At 37.2% G+C, this 23,298-nt stretch overlaps 1 protein-coding gene across 2 annotated transcripts in view; it reads left to right on the top strand.

Annotated features, from left to right (window-relative positions):
• LOC129262884 (glycine N-methyltransferase-like) overlaps positions 1–23,298 on the top strand; it is a 37,253-nt gene that overhangs the window by 6,796 nt on the left and 7,159 nt on the right. The window contains exons 1-4 of one of the 2 annotated variants that reach the window (XM_064101054.1): positions 14,057–14,313; positions 16,115–16,230; positions 18,594–18,844; positions 20,328–20,464. In XM_064101054.1, coding sequence (XP_063957124.1) covers positions 14,144–14,313; positions 16,115–16,230; positions 18,594–18,844; positions 20,328–20,464 — 674 coding nt within the window. In that variant the 5' untranslated portion in view covers positions 14,057–14,143. Of the gene's footprint in view, positions 1–14,056; positions 14,314–16,114; positions 16,231–18,593; positions 18,845–20,327; positions 20,465–23,298 lie in introns of those variants that run through there. The other variant, XM_064101055.1, reaches the window with a different exon arrangement.

Genomic DNA, 23,298 nt, shown 5'->3' with positions numbered 1-23,298 from the left:
GACTCTGCCATCTTGTGGTTGTTTGGTAGAGACGGAGGGAATTGACGCCAAGGTAAACCCATCTCATAATGGCCATCCATAAGACGGATTGTGTCTTCCATCATGGCACGAGCCTTCCTGTCTTCTACCGAGTCACCTAATCTTTCACTCTCATCACCAGGAGCATAGTCCAGTTTCCAGAATCTCTGGACTTGCTCTTGCAAATGGTCATCCATTGAGATGTTGTTCACCTCAAATGCTCCTTTCCTTCTGCGTCCGGTGGGGCCCATGACTGTCCATCCCAGTGGAGAACGGATAGCATATGGTTCTTTCTTCTTTCCCCTCCTTTCTTCCTGGACCCAGAAGGCCTCTGGGGTGTCACTCCCTATGAGCAAGGTGATATCCTTCTTGGCAGCTGTTGGAAGCTCTATTCCCTTCAGATGGGACCATCTATCTACGTCCTGTTGCCTTGGTATACTTCTATGGGTTGTTGGTAGTGATTCTACCGTCCACACCCTGGGCATATCAATTACATCCCTGTCCTTAATTCCTTGAATGGAGAAACTAACCTCCTGTCCTCCCCTTTGGGTATTAGTGTTGTTCACCGTGGTCAGTCGGAAGTTTGTCTCCTTACCTTGGATGCCGAGGTCATCTGCAAGACGCTGTTCGCAGAGGGAAACATCGCTGCCATGGTCCAGCAAAGCCCATGTTGTCACCTCCCTGCCATTGCCTCTAACATTGACAGGTAAAACTCGGAGACAAACCTCTTTCTGACCACCAACAGCATTAGTGTCGGCCTGGTTATCTAAGTCAGATCCTTGCCCGGCCCCAGTTTGCTTACCTGTTTCTTGCCCTTTATCTTTGCCCTTGGTGGACCACTCCATGTGAAGAAGGGTGTGGTGTCTTTTCTTGCACCCATCCTTGCTGCACTTAGGGGTAGCTGTACAGCCCTTTGCCATGTGCGACCCTTTGAGGCAATTGAAACATAGCCCCTTAGACTTGACAAAGGCAAACCTTTCATCTACTGACTGACCTTTAAATTTGCGGCACTTATCAAGCTCATGCTTCTCTGAGCAGCATGGGCATGAGCTCGATTCCTTAGGTTTCTCAGACTTGCTTGTTGTAGTATTAAAGGTCGAAACCTTTGGCCTAGGCTTCCCCGCAGATGCCTTCTTGTCTTGCACGGCTGGACGCCCTACGCTCTTACCGAACACATTACTCGCCACCTTAGCAGACTCTTCGATGAAGTCTGTCAGATGGGAGAAGTTGGGCATCACTGATTGCTCCATCAGTGAATGTGCTCGGCTGGCCCACTTGGATTGAATGTGGACTGGGAGAAGATGTTGAATCTTCAGTAGGGTATCCGTTGTACTCATATCAGCCGAGTACCCCATCTGAGAAGTTGTCATCTGACACCTCCTCATGTCTCTGGCTAGATCCCACAGACCTTGGCTGTCCGTGGCCCTGAGTGGTGATCTATTGATGACCTTCTCCAGGTGAGCTCTAGCCACTATGTAGTTCCGTCCGAACTGGTCCTGTAGTATTATCCTAGCTCGGGAATAACCTGTATCGGGATCTAATAATACACAATTTTCTATGGCCTCTCTGGCCTTGTCTGAGGTAAACTGAATTAAGTAAGACAATTTTAACCTACTGTCATGAATTCTGTCAGCAATATTAACTTCAAAACTATTCACAAAATTCCAATAATCAATCGGATTGCCTGAGAAAGTTGGCATGTCTGGCTTTGGCAAACTTAGAGCCATTGCCATCATATTATGATTATACATGTTATTAACTGGGGTCTGAAATGGATTGGGTATGAAGGGTTTCTGTTCTTGTGCTTGGCTATTAACTTGGTGATTACCATTGTATCCCCTGCTTAACCCTACTCCTTCATTACCCGGCTTATGAATTGTTGTAGTACCTTCACCTACTACACCAGTACTTACATGTTCATTACCTTTAACATATACATTATCCTTTTGAACATTTGGTACATTACCCTGATGATTTGATTCTCCCTGGGTGGAGAACCACCTTTCTGTAATTTGTACATTGTCCAAGTCCTTGTTAGGTAAGGGCGGAATCCTGCTTCTGCCCTTTCTTCATTTACTTGTTCTTGCCACATGGTGGCTTCAACCTTGGCATTTTCCTTGTCATGGTCGATCTTGAGAAGTTCTATTCTTTCATTCAGTTCAAATTGTTCCTGTTGTAATTTAAACTGTTCTCGTCTTAGTCTTTGTTCCTGTAAGAACTGCTCCCTTTTCTTATTCACCAGCTCCTCCTTCACCCTCGCTGCTCTTAGTTTCAGGCTTGATGTATCGCTTACACAAGACACTCTGGACATGGCGCTCCCCCGAGATGTGGTAGACTTTACATCATCCTCGTCGTCTCCAGCTCCAGGTCCAACTCCAGCAAGGGCTTCTGAATTTGGTTTATTTGAGGGATCCATAATGCAGTTGCGAACTGTCGTGTAGCTGCCTTTCTTAAACTACACGTGGAAATTCTTAATTGCTTAGTTCGAACACGCTAATTGAAGACTCAAACAGCGGCTTTACAGTTACTTGTCTGTTTATTCCTTCTTCAACTTCTTCCGTAATAATGACGACACATAAATCAACAACTTGACATCAAATACGGCCTTGTAATGAAGTTTCTAGGTCGACATAACCAACGACCAGCGAAGAAACCTTTAACCAGCATCAACTGTCAACAACCTGTACTTCAACAATTGCACGGCAATTGAGCGACGATTGAGCGATTGAGCGGTAATTGAGCGGTTCGCAACTGTTTGCAATCCTGGAGAATTTCACAATTTATAGGAATAAATATAATTTCTTGACTATCTTCTTCTGAATCTTTGCAACTTCTGAATCTTACTTTCTTTGTTCTATACTTTGGGTGATGCTTCACCCACATGACTCATCTTCTCCTGGACTTCTTGGAATCAAGGAGCACAATAAGCAATGCGCTGTGTACAATCTTGCATTGACATTTCTTACTTTCTTTTTCCACTGACTCTGTATACAAGATACATGCATGTAAACAGTACATAATAATGGCAAATATACCCAATTATATTCATGCCGCTACAGAGGGGATATGCTATCCCGTGGTTTAACTTAAGCATTATGAAAGATTTCTGCCTAAATATTCGCGGCCGGCCAGGGGTCTCAATGGTAGTATGATTCACGCATAATGCACTGGATGTATATAATCTTGTCCTCTCGTTCAAATGAATGTAAAACTCATATAATTTTCATCAGAGCATTCAACATGAGTACTGTAGTTAACATTTCTTTGTTATAAGTGAATTAAAGTCCCTCCAGTGAGTTTGATCACCCCTATTATAAAAATGTATCACTCCCCAAGTTGTAAAACAGTCAGCTGTTAGCACTCGGGGTTACTTATTTTTCCCACCGAGTTCTGGACCAACATATGAATATTCATTACTTGCGTCTTCGGCTTGAGAGTACGCATGCGCTTGGACTTTGCCTCCACCAGTGCCGATCGTATGCATTCACGTTGCTCAGAATGAATTAGCATCGTCAAATTACCGGTACCCTTACATAGATACATAGGTCTTATAGGCTTAGATAGGCTTATATATATATCCAATTCTTAAACACTTAATAAACTAGCTGCCATTAATGGCAAGACATGTGCTAGGGTAGGGCTAGCTTAGGCTAGCGCATTAACTTTACCTCAAATCTGGACCTGTCTAATTAATGCCTAGTACTAATCAGTGTTGTAGTGCCTTGATGCTCGGCCTTGGCCTTAAGGCGCCGTAATGCCTACTTTTTCAAAGCCTTGGCCTTGAGGATTTTCAGCATTGAAATTTCAAGGCATAATTATAAATGTTTCAATTGTTTTTTTTTTAAATATATTTAATAACACTAATGGTCAATACTACCAATCACCAGTAACAGTAGCAGCAGCAGTAGTAAGTGTACTAGCAGTGTCATCAATTGTAATTGTCACCATTATCAAGAAATTCAAACAAAGAATACATCAGTTATGAAAAATAGCATTATGTATTGGTAATATGTTGTAATCATATGATGATAATGACAGTAAATAATAATGGTCATGATCAAGATAATAGTGCTTTGATTACAAGAATAATTTTTACATCTGACTGCAATTTTGACAACAATTTTCATACTTTAAACATAGCTAACTCTAAGGAACGATAACAAGGTTGATTTCTATTCCATTAGGATTTTCCTTGTATTATTTTCTTTGGCCAACAAGAATGTTTTAAGTCTTAATGATATTCTGAAAAGATTTGGTAAACTTGAACACAGTCTTCAATTTTGTCATATCCAAATGGGTTATGTCAATGGCATGATGAGCCAGAAACTTTGAGGGGCCAAACATGGCATACAAAGCAAAATTTCTGTCAAAAAAAAAGAAAAAAGCGATTGAAGCGAGCGAGTGAACAAAATTTGTCCCCCTCTTTCTATAGGAAAAGCTAATTTTGCGATAGATAATAAAAATAATATCACATTTACTCCATCTTTTCCTTTCCCTTCCCCCCCCCCCCCTTGTCTAAGTTTATTCTTGGTGGTGGAACTTCTTCTTCTCTCTATCTCTTTTCTAAATTGTATATATGTTTTGGGTCAGATTGACAAAACAAAGGGGAAGAAATGTTTACTTCTTTTTTAATCATATATTTGATTTGATTTATTTATTTCCACATTCCAAAAAAAGCATATACAAGTGTAATCATTTTTTTCCTTAGCATAACATAATAAGCAAATGATATAATTAATAACATATGCATAATATACAATCTAATTGAAACATACTTATACCTGATAAATTTCTTTTTTTTTTTATTGTTAAAAAAAATAGCAGAATATATATATATATATATATATACATATATCAACATTAATACATTTTGAAATGTGGGAGACCTTCATCTTAAGCTTAGAGCTTGAAATTGATAAAGGCCTCAAAAGGAAAGGGGAAGGAAAATCAGACAAATAGTGCAATAAAAGAGACTTATCTTTTATTGCACAAAATAATAGAAATATTACCAAAAAAGTAGATAGGGAAAGAAAATGTAAAATGAGGAAGTTATAATCATGTTGATAAAAGTTAAAGTGTGCGAGAGTGCAAGTGCAGGGGAGGGGGGGGGGGGGGGATTGTAATATCGGTTGGTACGTAACACACAGAAATTTTAGGTATTATATTTTAACAGTGTATTTCTCTTCAAAACAGCCTTGAATGAATAAAGTGTAGAGCATAACTTAATTTCAGGTGATAAATTGTTCCATAAATCTGCACCGTAATGTCGAATGGATTTGTGTGCTATTATTAGTTTTGGATTTGTGAGATGAAATTTGTCAGAGTTTCGTGTTGGATACGAGTGAATGGTGTTGTTGATTGTGGACATATTTTGAAAGGAAGTGGGAAGAATTCCCTTTTTGTATTTGAACATGAAGTTAGCAGCTTGATATGTATTTATATCTGAAATTTTTAAAGTTCTTAATTTAAAAAATAAAGGACTGGATCTAGCGAGATATTGTGATCCTGCACAAATACGAACTGCTCTTTTTTGTAACAAGAAAATCGAATTAATTTTTGTATTACCACAGTTACCCCAAACTATGTTGCAATATGATATGTGAGGGAGAACCAAGACATTATAAAGAAGAAAAAGAGTTTTCGGGGGTAATAAGTATTTTAATTTGGAAATTATCCCAACACCTCTGGATACGGAAGTGGTGATATGGCGTAAATGATTATTCCACGATAAATTTTCATCAATAGTTACTCCTAAAAACTTTGAATGTTGTTTTTGTTGTAAGGTGACGCTGTCAATGTTTATCATTATTTCTTCGTTAACTGCATGGGTATTATAATGTTTAAAGTGCATAAAATATGTTTTGTTTACGTTTAAAGACAATTTGTTGCATTTGAACCAAGTAGACACTTTACATAATTCATCATTTAAAGTAGATACTACAATTTCAAGTTTTGGGTGAGAATAAAAAATATTGGTATCATCTGCAAATATATCGTTCAACAGTGAATTTCATTTCTCTACAGTTTCAAGGAAATAAACAACGTATTTGTTTTTGTGTCAATATGGTTTCAAGAAATAATAATAAAAAAATAATAATTGAATAATTAAAAATTATTAATATTGTCAATAAGTATTAATAATTAATGATTGATTAACTGTTTAAAGAAATAATTAAGATTTACCCTCTCCCAACTAAGGGTATGGGGTGCGCCCTGTTTGTTTGATATCCTTTTGAATATAACTTTATTTTGTTAGTATTCTTTATTCTGTTTTTTTAGGTAAAATAAGTGTAGAAGATTCAAGAAATGTGAATTGAAATTTAAAGGTGGTTGTAAGCAGAAAAAATTATGAAAACTGACAAGAGTCCTAAAATTTACTCATTTTCAGTTTAAGCATGTGAAAATTTTAGCTTGCGCTTTGTGCTCTCTTCCCCCCCCCCCAAAAAAAAAAATCCCTGTAGGATTTTTTTTTTCCAAATGAAATATGCCCTTTTTAAAAGAGAAATATACCTTCTTTAATAATAAAACATAAAACATTTTAGGTTCGAAAATCACAGATTTTGAATCGTGCTTGCATCAATTATTGTTTAGTACAGTACTAATCCTGCTCATGGTTACAAAAATGTATAAAATGTTGTTTTATGGTTAGAATATCACAAATTTTTGTCTCGCTTCCTGCACTCGCATCAATTATTGTACTCGTTCTCTTCCCGTTCACAAAAAAAATGCTTAGAATGTCCAGTTTTCAGGTTGGAATATCACACATTTTTGAGCTCGCGCTTTGCACTCGCATTATTTTTATTGGTGAGTTATGTATCCTATTTAAAATGTAGTAATTAACTGCTTCCTTTACTGGTCAGTATATAAAAAAAAATTAGCGAGCGTAAAGTTATTTTTTAGTTAGATAGACATCTTTTTCATGATTACAAAACCAGCTCAAAATATTTAATTTCCATGTCTTATTACACGACATGTCAAGAAGTTTGAGCTGGTGGTTCGCGCTGGCAACATTGCGCAAGGATGCCCTTTTAACAATGATTAATTGAAATTAAAATTGAAATTTTATTTACCACAGTCTTCATAAAAAACATATAAATCAAAAAGTATAAATATTTCAATGAAATACATTATAACAAAAGTGAGTATATTTAAGAATAGTGGAAGGATCACTGAGAAGTTACAAGGAACTTATAAGTTAGTGATCCTGAAATTAACACAAAACAACACAATTAAAAAACAAATGCAGTCAGGAAATACAGAACAACAAACATAACAAAAGTATACAATTTATCTATATCAGTATTACTATTAGTATTAGACTTTCTGCATGAAATGTATTTTTAAATGTCTTTTAATGCTTTGAAGGGTTTTGCACTGCTTGATATTTTGAGGGATCTTATTCCAAATAATGGGTCCCCTACATAAAAATATGTTGTTTGAGAAAGAATAATGGCCATATATTGCACAAGTATCAGCTGAGTTTCTAGTATTATATGTATGTATATCTCTATTGGTTTGAAAAATGTTGTCAAAATTATTAGGCAAAAGGGGTCATGATCAAGATAATAGTGCTTTGATGACATCTGACTGCAAGAAAATTAAATGTTCTATTCGTTGATATTAATTAAACATTGTTATTTATTTAATCCGAGGAGGGATTATCGATCAAAGTCAGATTTCCAAACTTTTTTTTGAGGAGTTTATATATATATAGATCTAAGCCTATAAGGCCTATGTAACTATGTAAGGGTACCGGTAATATGACGATGCTAATTCATTCTGAGCAACGTGAATGCTTACGACCGGCACTGGTCGAGGCAAAGTCCACGCGCATGCGTACTCTCAATCCGAAGACGCAACTCATGAATATTCATATGTTGGTCCAGAACTCGGTGGGAAAAATAATTTTGCGTCCGGGAGGCAGCTAGCTAGCTGATGAAGTTCACGTTCATAGCAATATGTTCATGTTTACGTTCATAGCAATATACAGTGCGTGTATAGAAGAAAATTGATTTTGAAGAAATCTTTTTACCTTTTTAACTGGTAACCTTGCCCCCAAACACGTCATTAAACACAATTGCGTCCCCGGCCTCCCCCTCCTCACAACCAAGGCCATCGTGATGATTTCTGCTTTACACGGAGCTGTGATTCACATCAAATTGCCTAGGCTTAATTTTCTAAATCTGATCTGCACTTTGCAGACAAGATGTCACACTGGGCCAGGGGCGGAAATCTCTCCCAAAAGGTAGGGGGAACACAGGGGCGGATCCAGCCTTCGCCAATAGGGGAGGGGGCGGAAATTTGTTTCAGCCATAATTATTTTCCCCGATCGGCAGCTCGAAGATGATTTTTGTTTGTTTCTTTGAAGGGGTAGTCCTCATTAGTCACTTCTTAGCTTTATTCTTATAAATTAATATATAATACCATAATCCTCATATATGATGCGAGCGCGAAGCGCGAGCTAATTTTTTTGGAAGTTTTATGTATTTTTTCCTAAAATTTGAACTGATTCTGGGCAATGTTTGTTATCCTGAAAAAGATGTGTATGCAACTTAATAATTACTACGAACGCAAAGCGCGAGCAGAAATGAACTGATGGAAAAGATACCTGTTAAAGTAGCATTTAACAATCAAATTATGCGAGCGCGAAGCGTGAGCTGAATTTTTTTTGACATTCCACCTAAAGAATCGAAATTCTAAGCACTTTTTGTAACTCAAACATAATAGGTATATAAGTAAACAATTAATGCGAGCGCGATGCGCGAGTGGAAAATTTCGAGATTTAGTCCTATAATATTTACTGAACGAGACACTCTATACATGTTTTGTAAATCCTAAAAAAGATGAGTATTAACAATGCGAGCGGAAACCGCGAGCAGAAAATTTTTATATACGTTTTGAACTGGTACCTGTTGAAAAGGTACCTGTTAAGGACTGCTTGCATTTAGCCATTAAGGCGTTACATAATTTATTTCAACAATAAAAAAATGCGATTGCGAAGCGCGAGCTGAAAAATTTTGAACTTTCTAAAGAAAGACTGGAAAATTTTAATCAGTTTTTGTAATCGTGAACAGGATAGCTATATAATTTAACGATTGCTGCGTGCGCGAAGCGCGAGCAGATTTTTTTTTTCGAGATTTAGACCTAAAAATGGGCCAATCTGTTCATGTTTTGTAAATCATCAAAATGATGAGTAATATGGGGTCTTTCTACAATAATAATGCGAGCACAAAGCGCGAGCAGAAAATTTTTGATATTGTGATCTGAAACTGGATAATGTTTTAAATTAGAGAACAAGTTGAATATCTGAAATAAACATGCGCGAGCGTGTTTCATATTTAGACCTAGAATCTAGGCATTCAAAATACAACTTTAATCATGAAAATCATGAAACTTTGATATTCCGATCTGAAAAAAGAGTAAATTTCAACTTTATATTTCAAGCCCTTTGTAGAAAAATGGTAAGGTGGATATGTATCGCACTTTATAAAAAAGAGCTGATATTATTATTACTTTGAGTTTTGACATAGGACAGGGACATTCTTACGACATGTCATCATATGAAAAGGATGACTATCTTCCTATTCCTCTTTCTAAGCGCGAGATGAAACAAAAGGGACAATTTAGTTATTGAATTAATATCATATTTATTAATGCCTTATGAGGGCGCGAAATCTGATGATATCATGGCATAAAAATTTGAAATTTCTTTTTTGTGATTATGAATAGGATGCATCAGTTAATATATTTTTAACCATTAATGCGAGCGCAAATCGCGAGCTAAAATTTTTGATAAACTGTCATGAAAAGGGGATTTTAAGTAGTTTGTTGTATAGTCAATATTGAAACATTTATATAACTCGCCAAAAAATGCGAGCGTGCAGCGCGCTAGCTGATACGTCTTGACAATCAGACCTGAAAAGGGATATTTTAAAAACTTTATGGAATACACAAAAATAATAGGTACCTGATAAATCGAAATTTGCGACAGCGCGCAGCGCAAGCAGCAAATGTTAACATTCAGACCATAACACTGACATTTTTACAGAGCACTTTTTAAAAACCTATTTGTAAATTACACAAAATAATGAAAGTTCGATTTCCAAAGTGAAATATGTTTTGTATATTGACTTCCAAACTTGATATTCGAACTCCATATTGAACAAGATATGTAAATCACCTAACAGGCAATGCGAGCGCGAAGCGCGAGCGAAAATGTTATACAGTGCGTATAAAAAAAAACGGGACAGATTTGAAAAGTCTATAAAATTTTAGTTTCAAATTATTATGTCTATATTTTGGTGTTAATCGGTGCTCTAAGGTCTTGTCTTTCAAATGCTATTAAAAAAATTTAGTTTTGTTCATGCTTGAGCGAACACGGGACGTTTTTGTTGGGGGTTCAAAAAGAGGCTTGCGCCAGAATTGCAGAATATGATGATCGGACTTCTTGCTAATTAGCAGACTTCCTCTTGACCTTTTCATTATCTTTGCCATAATTTTCAAATCATGCGGTCAAAATTCATTTTCAGATCTATTTATTTGATTGAATTATTCTGTTATTTCTTTTTAATATGCTCTCTGTTAGCTTTGAATATTCCTTCTTCAAGCTTAAATTATTTTTTTCAACCGAATTATGGGAGAGCATGGATTTTTTATTCAAATCCTTTCATTATGTGCTACAAAGGTTATAGTGCCTTTTGAACAAAGCCACACAGATGGGTGGGCGCTCTGGGGTTGCTCCCCCCCCCCCTCAATTAAAAAAAATCATGACCAAGAAAAAAAGTGGACAGAAAATAAAAGGAAAGATAGAAAGTAAAATATGATATTATTTGCTGAATATTATGTCAAAATCTATCACAAAATTTGATATTGTAATTAAAAAAGTGGGAATATTTGCGTGCTCACTTCGCTCGCTCACAACTTTTTAATACATTTTACCCGATCTGCCATATCTAGCTCCTTCAAAATTGACTCAATACACCATTGTCATTGAAAGACATGAATCCCTTCCTGTGTTTCCTGTCAAGCAATTAAACTTGGTCAACGAATTAATGACCCATTGAAAAATAGATTCATGTCTTTTAAAGGTACATAACATAATTTGTTTCACATAATAAAACGATTTGAATAATCACAAGTTTTCCCAATTAATAATTCAAATCTTCTTGCTTGGGTTAACAAAAAAAATCTTCTTTTCTCAGTTACTTATGAAGGAAAATTAAAAGGTAAGAGAAGTTTAAATGAAAAAACAAAATAATTCAATTAAATAAATAACTTTGTAAATGAAATTTGACAACATAATTCGAAAATTGTGGCACAGATAATGAAAAGGTCAAGAGGAAGTCTCCTGATTAGCAAGAAGTCTGATCATTGTATTACATGCACATATTCTGCAATTCTGGCGCAAGCCTCTTTTTGAACCCCCAACAAAAACGTCCCGTGTTCGGTCAAGCATGAATAAAATTTATTTTTTTAAATTGCATTTCAAAGATAAGACCTTAGAGCATCTATTGACACCAAATTATAGACATCATTATTTGAAACTAAAATTTTATAGACTTTTCAAATCTGTCCCGTTTTTTTTTGATACGCACTACGAAAGATTATTTTTATTTTCCAAGTCTTCCCCTCATCTTATTTTATGCACTCGTCGTCCTTCTCTTCCTTTTCTCCTCTCTTTTCCCTCCTTTTTTCCTTCTTTCTTACCTTTTTTTCGTTTTTTGCTCCGCCAAGAGGGGGGGGGGGGGGCGGGCTCCTCGGCCCCTGGATCCGCCTATGGGGACAAGGGGCGGGAAAATTTGACAAGCAAAAAAAAATTTATCATCGCCAAAGTAAGGTCATATCTCGTCCCAAAATACATGTTTTATTTCGATTTAGAATGATGTATTTCTTACCATCATAAAAGACCAAAAATAGTAGGGGGGACATTTGATATTGTGTCCCCCCTACTATTTTGAGTAGGTGGGACACGTCCCCCCTGTCCCCCCTGGGATTTCCGCCCATGCACTGGGCGCACCTTTAAGTTGCAACTACATGTAGCTTTTTGGAAAGTTGCAAATAAGGGACATATTGCCATGTGTACCCGCTCCAAAAATAACAAAAAAATTGCTGACATTTCCGGTTTGTTCACTTCAGATTTTTTTCGATGGATTTAAAGTGTGGGTTACCTTGTTTGGGACCTTATGACTCAAACTCACCTCATTGTAATTGCAGTCAAGACCTCTTCCCACTATGCTAGCGAGAAGCGCTGATACCAGAAGGGGTTTTTAGTGAATATGTGCCAAGACTTCGACGAGTCTAGACTTACAGGTCATGGTCATTTATTGACCAAATGAACGGATGTCTATGGACAATTACACGCAAGGAATAAAGCCACATTTTTGTATTTATTTCCACTCGTCCATCATATATGTTCTATATTAGGGCTGGATATATCATTGTGAACCTTCTCCATGTTTTATTTTCAATTTTAGTGGGGATACGTTATGGTGCTCTTCCCCAAATTAGCACCTACATCCCGGGACCTACATGTATAATGTGCAGAATGCAACCCCATATCAGGATGCCACCATGCCAGGCCGTCCGCTTCGTCTAAATTTTCAAGTGGCTATATGCGATTCTTCTGCGATGTACATTAATGTCCGCGTCGCTGAGATGATCAGCCACCTTTCGCAAACCTCAGGGACGGTAACATTAGGGTCCCCTAACACAAAAGTTAACGATTAATCATACACTTGATTTTAAGAGTGATTGTACATTATAGTCAATATTATCAAACGTAGGAAATTGCTCTACAATCATTGCTAAGCTTTTTGTTACAGGCCCCATAGATCTGCTTTTCGTGTGCAAAATTATTTCACGCGACACCCGCACCATACATGCATGTACATTACGACTGATGGTCATCATCGTACATGTATATGCCCCCTGAGCCGGCGGCGAGCCTCTACTATGACAGCTGGCTGGAGATATTCGAAATGCAGGGCCTACAATAGATTATAACATGGATAAGAAAGTGGTTTTTCAAACAAATCGAGTACATATTGAGTGATGGAAAAGTTACTGAATTAAGGCTTAGATATAGATCATTACAGTCCATCGAATCGATATTGCATTTGATGTGGATTATTGGTGGATCACTGGCAATTTATTCCATGGGTCAGATCACCTCTCCAGCCGAAACCATTTCGCATGCGTTGATATGTACACGGCATAGACAATAGGCGTAAACGTCTGAATAACAGTCGAATTTGCGGGGTTTTTTTCTTTTGCCTATATATACTCCTACACAAACGATATGCCTCTAGCACACAATATAATGGGCATTATGTTTTACTTTCCCCAGAAATGGGGGATTGGATTCAAATTCCCGGGGGACCACTTCCATTGATGAGTGGACACCAGGCGCGACCATGGGGTTTCGAAAAGCACCCTAAACAAGGGAAGCAAGTCTTTTCCAGATTATGAAAATGCATCTCTTAACAAGTATTTAGCTTGTGAAACCCTACAAGTATTGGAAATATATCCCCCTTTTCAGTATTTTAAACATCGTTTTTGACACCCTTATAACGTTACATAGGCCTATACATAACGTACTTGCCCACTCTTTCCCTTTTTACGCGTGGTCGCGCCTGCTATCCACTCTTCAATGGAAGTGGGCCCCCGGGCGGCCTCTCGAGCTCTGGGAGGAACCAAATGTGGCTCTGGAAAGTCGTCCTAAATCGGATATATCGCTGTTACCATAGTAGCAACCAGAGTTTTGCACACGAAACGCATATTGAATGTTTCCGTTCCAGATGCGAAACGAAAAAAAAATCTCATGTCACACAATTTGCATTCCAGGACAGAGTTTTACCAACATGACGACGGGCCCAAAAGTCTCTTCCAAAATCAAGTACCGTCGTAAATAAGCGTTCGTGTTCTCCATCGAAAGGTCGGGGATAGGTCGCAACTATCACTTGAGTCGAAGTTGGCAGTCCAACGCACCTTTATTTAGCATGTTTAGTCGAACGAAGCGGGCAATAGGTTAACATTCTTCCCCACCGGTCTGCCTTGTGTATAGAATTATAATAATAATAATATATATATATAATTTGCGTCTACTAAAATCAACCGCTAAGTAAACATGCCGGGTTCTTCAACATGTTCAATTTTTTCCAACCCATTTGAAGAAAAAGATATTGTGATAAAATTTGGCGTAAAATATGAACGGTCAGAAAGATTTAAAAGGTGGCTGTTAGAGCAACTAGAAAGTTATCAATGTCACCGTATCTTAGAGGCTGCTTGCGGCACTGGGTGAGTAAAATGATTTTTATTTAAATCTTGTGTAATAATGATTGTCTGCTTTTATATAACATTCAATCCATTGATCGAGCAATATATCTAATACCTGTCATGAACTTGGTCACATACACACCCAGGTTATGTACTTTGAGTATAAAGTGAAATGTTGAGGAAAGTTTTTTTTTTAATGGTCTCTGCATCAGGCTCGTAGCCAGGGGGGGGGGGCGGTAGGGGCGGTCGCCCCCTCCAAACGCCCCCCCCCCCCGCGGTCAAATGAATTATACTTCAAATTCCTCAATCGTAATTAGTTTCGAAAAAAAATAGTCACAGCAAGTCAATCGAATCCGAGTTAATAAGGGTATACTAAAGACGTAAGAGACGTCTTCTTTTTATTTGAATTTAATGAGATATCAAAAACTCCCCCCCCCCCCTAGGAAGCACACTTCGCCCGCTCTGTAAATGACACTTACCGCCCCATCCAAAAGTAAATCCTGGCTACGAAGTTGCTCTGCATGGTTCAAATGGTCACCTGAATTTCCGTGAAAATCTTACGGGCAACGGGATATTAAGGGCATACCATTACGAGGCTAAATTGATATACATGTCCTTTTCATCAAAATTTACACAGCCTTATTTTAGCATCCAAATATTCCAATTATGGAATAATTACGTGGAATAAACAAGGAGCCTCAAATTATAGGAATAAACCTTTATTACTCTGTCCATATCAATGCAAATTTCATATACCTCAATATGCAAACTATTCTTTCGCAGGGTCGTACCGATAAAAATGTTCAATTCATAATATTTATTCATCATGATGGAAAACAATACACTGCTTGGTCAAATTGTGCAATTACGACCAAAGAGTCGCTTGTGAAACAACATAAAAGAATGGCACGAATTGTCCTTGAAATTGGTACACGTACTTCCACAGATTATGTTTTCAGTCAGTTGAACTGGACATCAATTGAAAATCGGTGGAAAATGCAAAGATGTAAGTTGGTATACAGAGCTATAAATGGACAGGCACCAAAATAACTGACCAATTTATTTGACAAAGCGAATTCTATTCATGGCTACAGAACCAGAGCTGCAATAACTGATGGACTTTTAATACCAAAAGCAAGGACAAATTCTTGTTGGGTCACTGCTCTTTATATCGTCAGCGATTGTACGAACCGGCTTGGAAGCGATTTCAGTAAAAAGAACGATTTTGGGGATAAATGCGTTTAAAGTTTTATCATGATCTGTTTCTTCTCTAGTTTCATAGGGTACAAGTATATAGTATTTAAAATTGAAATAGTGTTAAGTTTCACTTCTACCAACCTTAATTTCGTTTTTGGGGCGAGCTTTCGTTCACTCATGTGGACTCTCTCAATCCAAGTGATCATGACCTAAGGTCTGTGACTCTGTGTCTCTTAAATTTCTATATAAGTATTTTCTAACCCTATGATCACTCATTTATTTTTTAAAACACTATTACTTTTAAGGATATAACAATTAATCCCGATCGGTTGTAAATAATGAACAGTCGAACATAATATTTAGACTTGGCATTGTGGATTTGAGTTTAAAACCATGTTTAGTTTGAAAGCGATATAAAAAAAATCCATATTTCGAGTTTCATATTAAATAAATCCTTAGGCTCAAAATCAAACCGAATGTTCGGCTATTCTTTATCAATAGGCCGATATAGATTTAATTTAATCATTATTCTATTTTAGAGTGTAAATGATTTTTCGACTAACGCTGAGATTGATCTCAATAATTTTCAAAAACGAATGCCATTTTTTCTACTTTACACTGTTAGTGGGGATTCATTATTGCTCTTGGAGAAAGGCTTCCATGTCACTAGTTCGGATGACTCCCAGCAAATGGTTAACTACGCAAGACAAGTAAAACAGGAGAAACAAATTGAAAACTGGGGTAAGTATAATGGTTGACATTCTTGTCAGGAATACAATAGTAATAACCCCGGAAGAACGTGTGATATGTATCAGGCTTTCACAGCCTGATACATTTGTAGATTTCAGTCCATGTCAGTTTGTAGAAGAGAGCCTGGTATTATAAACATAATAATAATATACCCATTTTAAAGAGTGCAGAAACTATTCACCAAAGAATATATTATAGTGCGCTTTTAGGTCTCCTAAAATGCTTGTTATTAATTAAATCCATGTCTTTTGAGTTCGATTTAAAATTGTTTACGGGTGGTGCTTTCCTAACTTCCAGGGGTAAGCTATTCCAGAGCTTTGGGGATACACAAGCAAATTTTCGATCACCTTGAGTTACTTTAGTTTTGAATGATGGGATCTGTAAAGGCAGATGATTCGTTGAACTGCGCAAATTGCAACCATGATTACTGTTATTTTTACATCAATGAATCTGTATTGTAACCGGGAGCTTTACCAAGAAGTGCTTTGTATACAATTAGCAAGATTGTTAAATGCTATTTTCTAGAGATGTTTGTCATCAGCATAACAGTGACTAGATATCTAAGGAAAGCCCGTCTGAACCTTTGAAATGAGATCGGCAGTGTACATTGTAAATAACACGGGACCCAATTGTGATCCTTGTGGGACGCCAAAAGGCACTGGGAAATCATCAGAGTAAATTTCATCGATTCCCGGCAGTGGCATTTATTTTCGACATCAATTTTTTTTTCCAAAAAGGGCAGATAGCTCTTAGGAAGCTTGTTCTCTTCATTAATTTCTTTAACAACATATTTGAATACAAGAGTTGCCAAAGATGTTGTCGAGGTATAATTTCTCACATTTGTATAAAAGGTCCCATACAATTGTACTGTATTCAAAGCAATGGCTCTCAAATAGAGAAAATAAGCTTGCTTGCATAGGGCTGCTTCTAAGGCTGCAGAGAAGGGTTCTGCTTGGATTTGGACCAAGTATGTCCGAAGGAAGAGGGTAACCAGCAATTGAGCAACTTTTTCTTTTCGTTTTTCTTTCTTTTTTCCTTCCTTTTTTTCTGTTACCAGTGGGGAAGGTGGTGATTTGCTCTGTTGACTCATCACCAAGAGGGAGTATTGTTTATAAAGGGCCGAAAGAAACTCCCAGTAACTGGTGAAAACATCTGAGGATTTCCCCCTGGTACTGCATGAGGCAGCGTTCTCGTGTTTATTTAACTTTGTCTCATACATGCACTGTATCTAAAAATAGCTTTGATCCAGTTGAAGTTTGGCGGTTTGTCATTGTTAAAAAATCACTTACTCACCTACAAAGGAAATTTAATTGGTGGTATCGAAATTCCGTTTATCTAACGTTCAATCGGATCGGGGTCGCCCTAGCCACCAACCCGTCTCTTTGATCTAGTGGTTAAGGCACCGGCGTTCAAAGCTGGGGCCCGGGTTCGATTCCCGTTAGATAAATTTTCGGCATCAACAATTTTCACAAAGGGCAGATAGCTCTGGGGACCGTTGATTTAAGCTACACCTATCATTGTTCTCTTCATTCATTTCTTTCACAACTTATTTAATCACAAGAGTTGCTAAAGCTGTTGTCCATGTATAATTTCTCACTTTTGTTTAATTTGTCGCATAAATGTACTGAATCGGAGCAATAGCTTTGATCCAGCTGAGGCATGGCGGCCTGTCATTTTTCAAAGCTCACCTACACCCGATAAAGGAAATTTAATTGGTGGTATAAAAAATCTGTTTATTTGACGGTCAATTGGATCTGGGTCGCCTAAGCCACTAACCCGTCTCTGTGGTCAAGTGGTTAGGGCACCGGTGTTCAAAGCTGGGGGCCCTGGTTCCGTTCCCGTCAGATACATTTTTCGGCATCACCAATTTTTCCAAAGGGCAGATAGCTCTGGGGTATCTTGATTAAAGCTACGCCTACCATTGTTCTCTTCATTCCAAAGCTGTTGTACAGGTATACTTTCTCATATATATATATATATATATATATATTGTCCTTTTCGACATTTCACCATAAATCAGGTGATTTAGCTGCCTTTGCATTTAAACCACAGTCACGATTGATAGAGGGTGCAGAGCAAGGCGAAAGTACAGACGAAATCAATTAAATAAAAGAAAAATTAATTGCAATTCTTCGCGCCTCTAGCAATAATTTATACAACAGCTTTTACTACATGTACTACATGGTAACGTCAGGGCAATACCATTCTCAATTGTACCGGACAGGCTTTTCCCGGGTGGTTACCCTTGTCATGCTCGTTGGGATTTCCCCGGTTTTCTCCAACTTTTGAAATGCGATTACTTATGAATGCTAATTTTAGCATTCCACTGTATGATATTTTATTCCGTTTTACAGAAATATTACCAGCTAATTGGTTATCTCTAAGAGACGATCTCCACGGGCTTGGAACATTTGATGCAGTGTTGTGTGTTTCAAGTTCCATTATCTGTCTCATCGACAAAACACCAGAACTGGCCCTCTATCGTCAGAGTTTCAAAAATTTCAAATCAATGTTGAAACCTGGTGGCATTCTCCTCATCGACCATAGGAACATGGATGCCGTCATAGACCAAGGCGCACCGGTCAACAAGAACGTTTATTACAAGGTATTGTTTTGTACATTCTATTTCAAGGCATAGTTTGTATATATATTTTTTACAATATAGATTTTTTTTACAACTTTCGCAAAATCCATTAATTTACTTGATATTTACCTTCCTGTTTAACCTTTATTTTAAATGTCAAATTGAAAAGCAAATGCTACATTATTATTCATTTTCATGTTTATATTGCAAAAATTATAAAAAAGTTAATTGACATGAAGTAAATTGTCGTTATTCCTGCTGATTTCTATAAATGACTACACAAGCGATTTTCGGTTATCATAACTAAAAAGCCCCCCCCCCCCAAGAAAAAAGCAAAAGACGTGTTGAATTTAGCATTTCTCCACCTAAATCAGACGATTAAAAGGGAAGCCATCCGGAACAATTAGCTGATTGATTTCAATCAAACGAAAATGATCCAATGATTATAATAAATAATGCATGTATTATGCAAAAGTATCTGAATCGGATGTAAAATGAGGAATGACATCTTTAAGTTTCGCATTTTTTCACAAAATTAACCAAACGTTCATTAAAAACCACAAAGACATACGGCAATTAGAGAGACAATGGCGTCAGTCACTATTTTGCATTTTATTTTGTCAATATTGTATAAATTATACCTTATTACATTTTTGCGAATTTGCAAATTTAAAGATGAGACATGTCATCAAAGCACAATACTTCCAAGCGATGTCAATTTCATATCAAGTTTTTACATTTTATCGGGCGTAAAATTAAAGTATTGAAATATACATACATAAATAAATATATAATATATATATACATATATATATATATATATGTATATATATATATATATATATATATCCACTTGGTATGGGATTGGTTGAGGTTTCCAAAAGTGCTCAATGCCGGGGCAGAGCAATCAAATTTGGATATCTTTTTTTTCACAAACTTATATTGTCTCAAACTTGAAAACTCAATTTTCAGAAATATATATTAAGAACAAATGAACGTAGTATTTTATTATATATAATATATAACTATTCAATATTTTTTTTTTCAAAGTCAGCACTGCTGTTTTATTGAATGGCGTAATGCAGACGAGACTGCCAGGGATGCTCCACTTGTTTGAAAATGAAATAGGCCTATAGGCAATTGTACAAAAGGTCGGGTAAACTGGACCCGATGTTTCCAGAATTATGAGGAACCCTTTTCTCGAATAGTCTGGTTACGCGATTGCCTAACTGGACACGTCAACCCGATGTAATGGGCCATTCACTTATTCCACATTCGAGTTTGATGAAATATTGACCAATGGGCTTATTTGGCTTTTCTCTTTTTTGCGAATCATCTATATATTCCGATTTACTTCATTATAAAATACATGTATTTCTATAGTACATATCTTTATACCTTATTTTGAATGAAAATGGTAAATTCTGACAAAATTGACGTTAAATATCATGATCATGGGTCAATTATGTCCAGTTTGTTTCCCTCCTCTTTCCCTTGTCCGCAGCACGATACCATTGCTAATATGGAGTCCCAGCTTGTTACAAATGGAGGAAACCCGTTTGCTGCAAATATCTCATATGATATGATCCAGGAACACAGTGATCGACAGGATTCTCTTCCATCCAAGGGGATCGTTGAAAGGTAAGGGGCAACGGACATAGAGGGCTTCAAAACTTTGCAGTGTACATAGCCATTATTAACGCCCTCTACGTTCGTTGGTAAGAGGATCGGTTTGGTGGTGCATCTGAAGGCTTTTCTCCGAGCTCCTTCAAATCGTAATAATATTCTGCCAGATTATTGTTTGAAAAATGCATTTATCATATTAGTTTGATGTTAATCGTCGGTGTTAATCAGAACCGTCGAATCAGTCAATTTTGGTCAAAACTCGATTTTGAGATTTTGGCAGAATTTGAGAGTAAATGTTCTACTCTATTGTATATTTTGATTTCCAGGCAGCAATTCACTTTATTTTATTATGTGCGGATTTTCAGGGCGATGCCATACACTGTTTGATAAAATACGCAAATCCCGGCATTGGAATCGTGCACTGTAGCAAAGCAAACAACAGCTGCGCGCACTTGATATGCAAATGCAAAACCGTCGTATCGTCGCTACAATGATTTTTGCACGTGACAAGGCGCTACGACGTTTCGACTGATCGCGGTCAGTGTGGTTGTATCCCCTATTGCGTATTTGTACAGGGGAAACTGAAACCGCTCAAACCGAAATTACATAAATAATGTCATATAAGCCTTAATTGAATAGTACGAGCGCGAGCAAATTTTTACGGAAATTTCATGTATTTTGTCCTGAAAATTGAATATTCTGAGCCAGTGGCGTACCGTGGGTCACGGCATTTGGGGGGGGGGGGCACCAGCAAAAGAAATGACTCACTTAAATAGCGCGCGAGGCGCGCTCAGTTGCCAGGTATACTGACATAATAGAGACATTTTTAGGACAGTGCCATTAAACGGTTATGTATCTCACTGATCACATAATGCGAGAGCGAAGCGCGAGCTGAAATTTTTTGAAATTCAGACCTGTAAAGGACATTATAAGCAATTTTTGTAAACATATTACATACCTGTCCACCTAAACAAACAATGCCAGCGCGAAGCGCGAGCTGAAATTTTTGTATATATTGACCCCAAACAGGGACATCATAAGGACTATATTTTAGGATCCATTAAGAGTATACATATCTCACCATAGTCATCTTTTGTGAGTGCCAATCTCTTGCTGATTTTGTTAGAATAATATACATCTTGACATGAAGCACTTTTTGTAGTCATTGCGAGCACCAAGAACAATGAAGACATATGCCTTGCGCAAATTATGTTTCATAAAATTATTATTATTTTTTTAAATAATATAACATAACATAATTATAACATAATAAAACATTATAATTAACAATAATTTCTTCTTTCCCCACTACGTTTCTCTCCCTTTCTCCCTCTTTTTCTCCTTTTCCCCGTTTTTTTTTTTTTGGCCAGCCGATTGGGGGAGGGAGCACGTGCCCCCCCCCCCCAAGCCCCCCGTAGTTACGCCACTGTTCTGAGCAATGATTGTGATCGTAAACAAGCTGTGTATGTAACTAAATAATAACTGCGAGCGCGAATCGCTAGCAGAATTTTTCAATATACGTTCTGGCCTGACGGAAAACCGTAAGAACTGTTTGCAGTTACCCATGAAAACAATACATATTTCAACAATCAAATAATGCAAGCGCGAAGCGCGAGCTGAAAATTTATGACATTTTGACCTAAAATATGAACATTCTAAGCACTTTTTGTAATCATATACAGAAAAGGTATATAACTAAACATTTCATGCGAGCGCGAAGCGCGAGCGAAAAAAATAGATTAATACCTAAAAACGGGACACATTTATTTATTCATGTTTCGTAAATCACAAAAATGTTGACTAATTGGGTATTTTCCTCCATTAATAATGCGAGCGCGAAGCGCAAAAGGAAAACTTTTGATATTCTGACCTGAAACTGAAATATTCAAGCACGTTTTGAATAAAAAACAAACTGCGTGTTTTTTAGATTTAGACCTAAAATCTGCATTCTAGATACATTTCTTTTATCATGAAAATCAATAAAGCGCAAGCGCGAGCTGAAAAAAAAATTGAAGGCGTTCTGAAGAGGGTCAATTTAAGCACTATTTCAAGCATCGTAGGAAAATTGTGAAGTGGATATGGATCGTACTTGAATGATGTGAGCGTGAGTCGATTTGTTTTAATTATTACTTAGACCAAGCACCCGGATAAATTGTAAGGACATTTTGTCATCATATGAAAATGACTATTTTTTCCTATTCCTCTTCCTAATCGCGAGATGAAACTTGTCGATATCGATATTCCATTCTGAAAAAGGGACAATTTCATTATTAGGAATTCGTGAAACTGTTACCTTATTTATCAATCGAATATTAATGAGAGCTCGAAATCCGTTGATATAAGGGCCTGAAAACAGGACATTTTGAGAATTTTTTGAAATACTGTTTTACAGCCTACTTGTGCACATATGGTAATCCTCCTATCGAGCTAATCGGCCGTTGATGGAGTGCAGGTGACCCATGTGCAGGAGAATGTCTTGATGCGCGCAGTTGCGGTAGCGTGGTTTACCTACAGTTTGTGAACTAACAGAATGCAGTGCCACTGCAAGTAGGTCTGGGATCGGGCCGGCCGTTAAGAGGCTGTAAATTAAACATGGGTAATACCCATTCGTACCTTTCTTTCTGTTTTTTTTTCAGCGTTTCTGTAAAGTTAAAAGGATTTTTTTTTGGGTTGCCAAAAAATAGGGGGGCCGGGGCCGGGGCCGGCTCGCCCCCCCCCCCTTGGATCCGCGCCTGGTAGTAGTAGTAGTACAAAGCCTGATCTGACCAAAGCCCTTTCAAAAAATTATGATTTAAGCATTAAACTCTTACCAGTGTTATATCTTACCATAGGCTTTATTTTGAAATTAG

The sequence above is a fragment of the Lytechinus pictus genome, chromosome 6 (assembly GCF_037042905.1).
Source record: "Lytechinus pictus isolate F3 Inbred chromosome 6, Lp3.0, whole genome shotgun sequence".
Lineage (NCBI taxonomy): Eukaryota > Metazoa > Echinodermata > Echinoidea > Temnopleuroida > Toxopneustidae > Lytechinus > Lytechinus pictus.
This window is presented reverse-complemented; position numbering and strand designations above follow the sequence as displayed.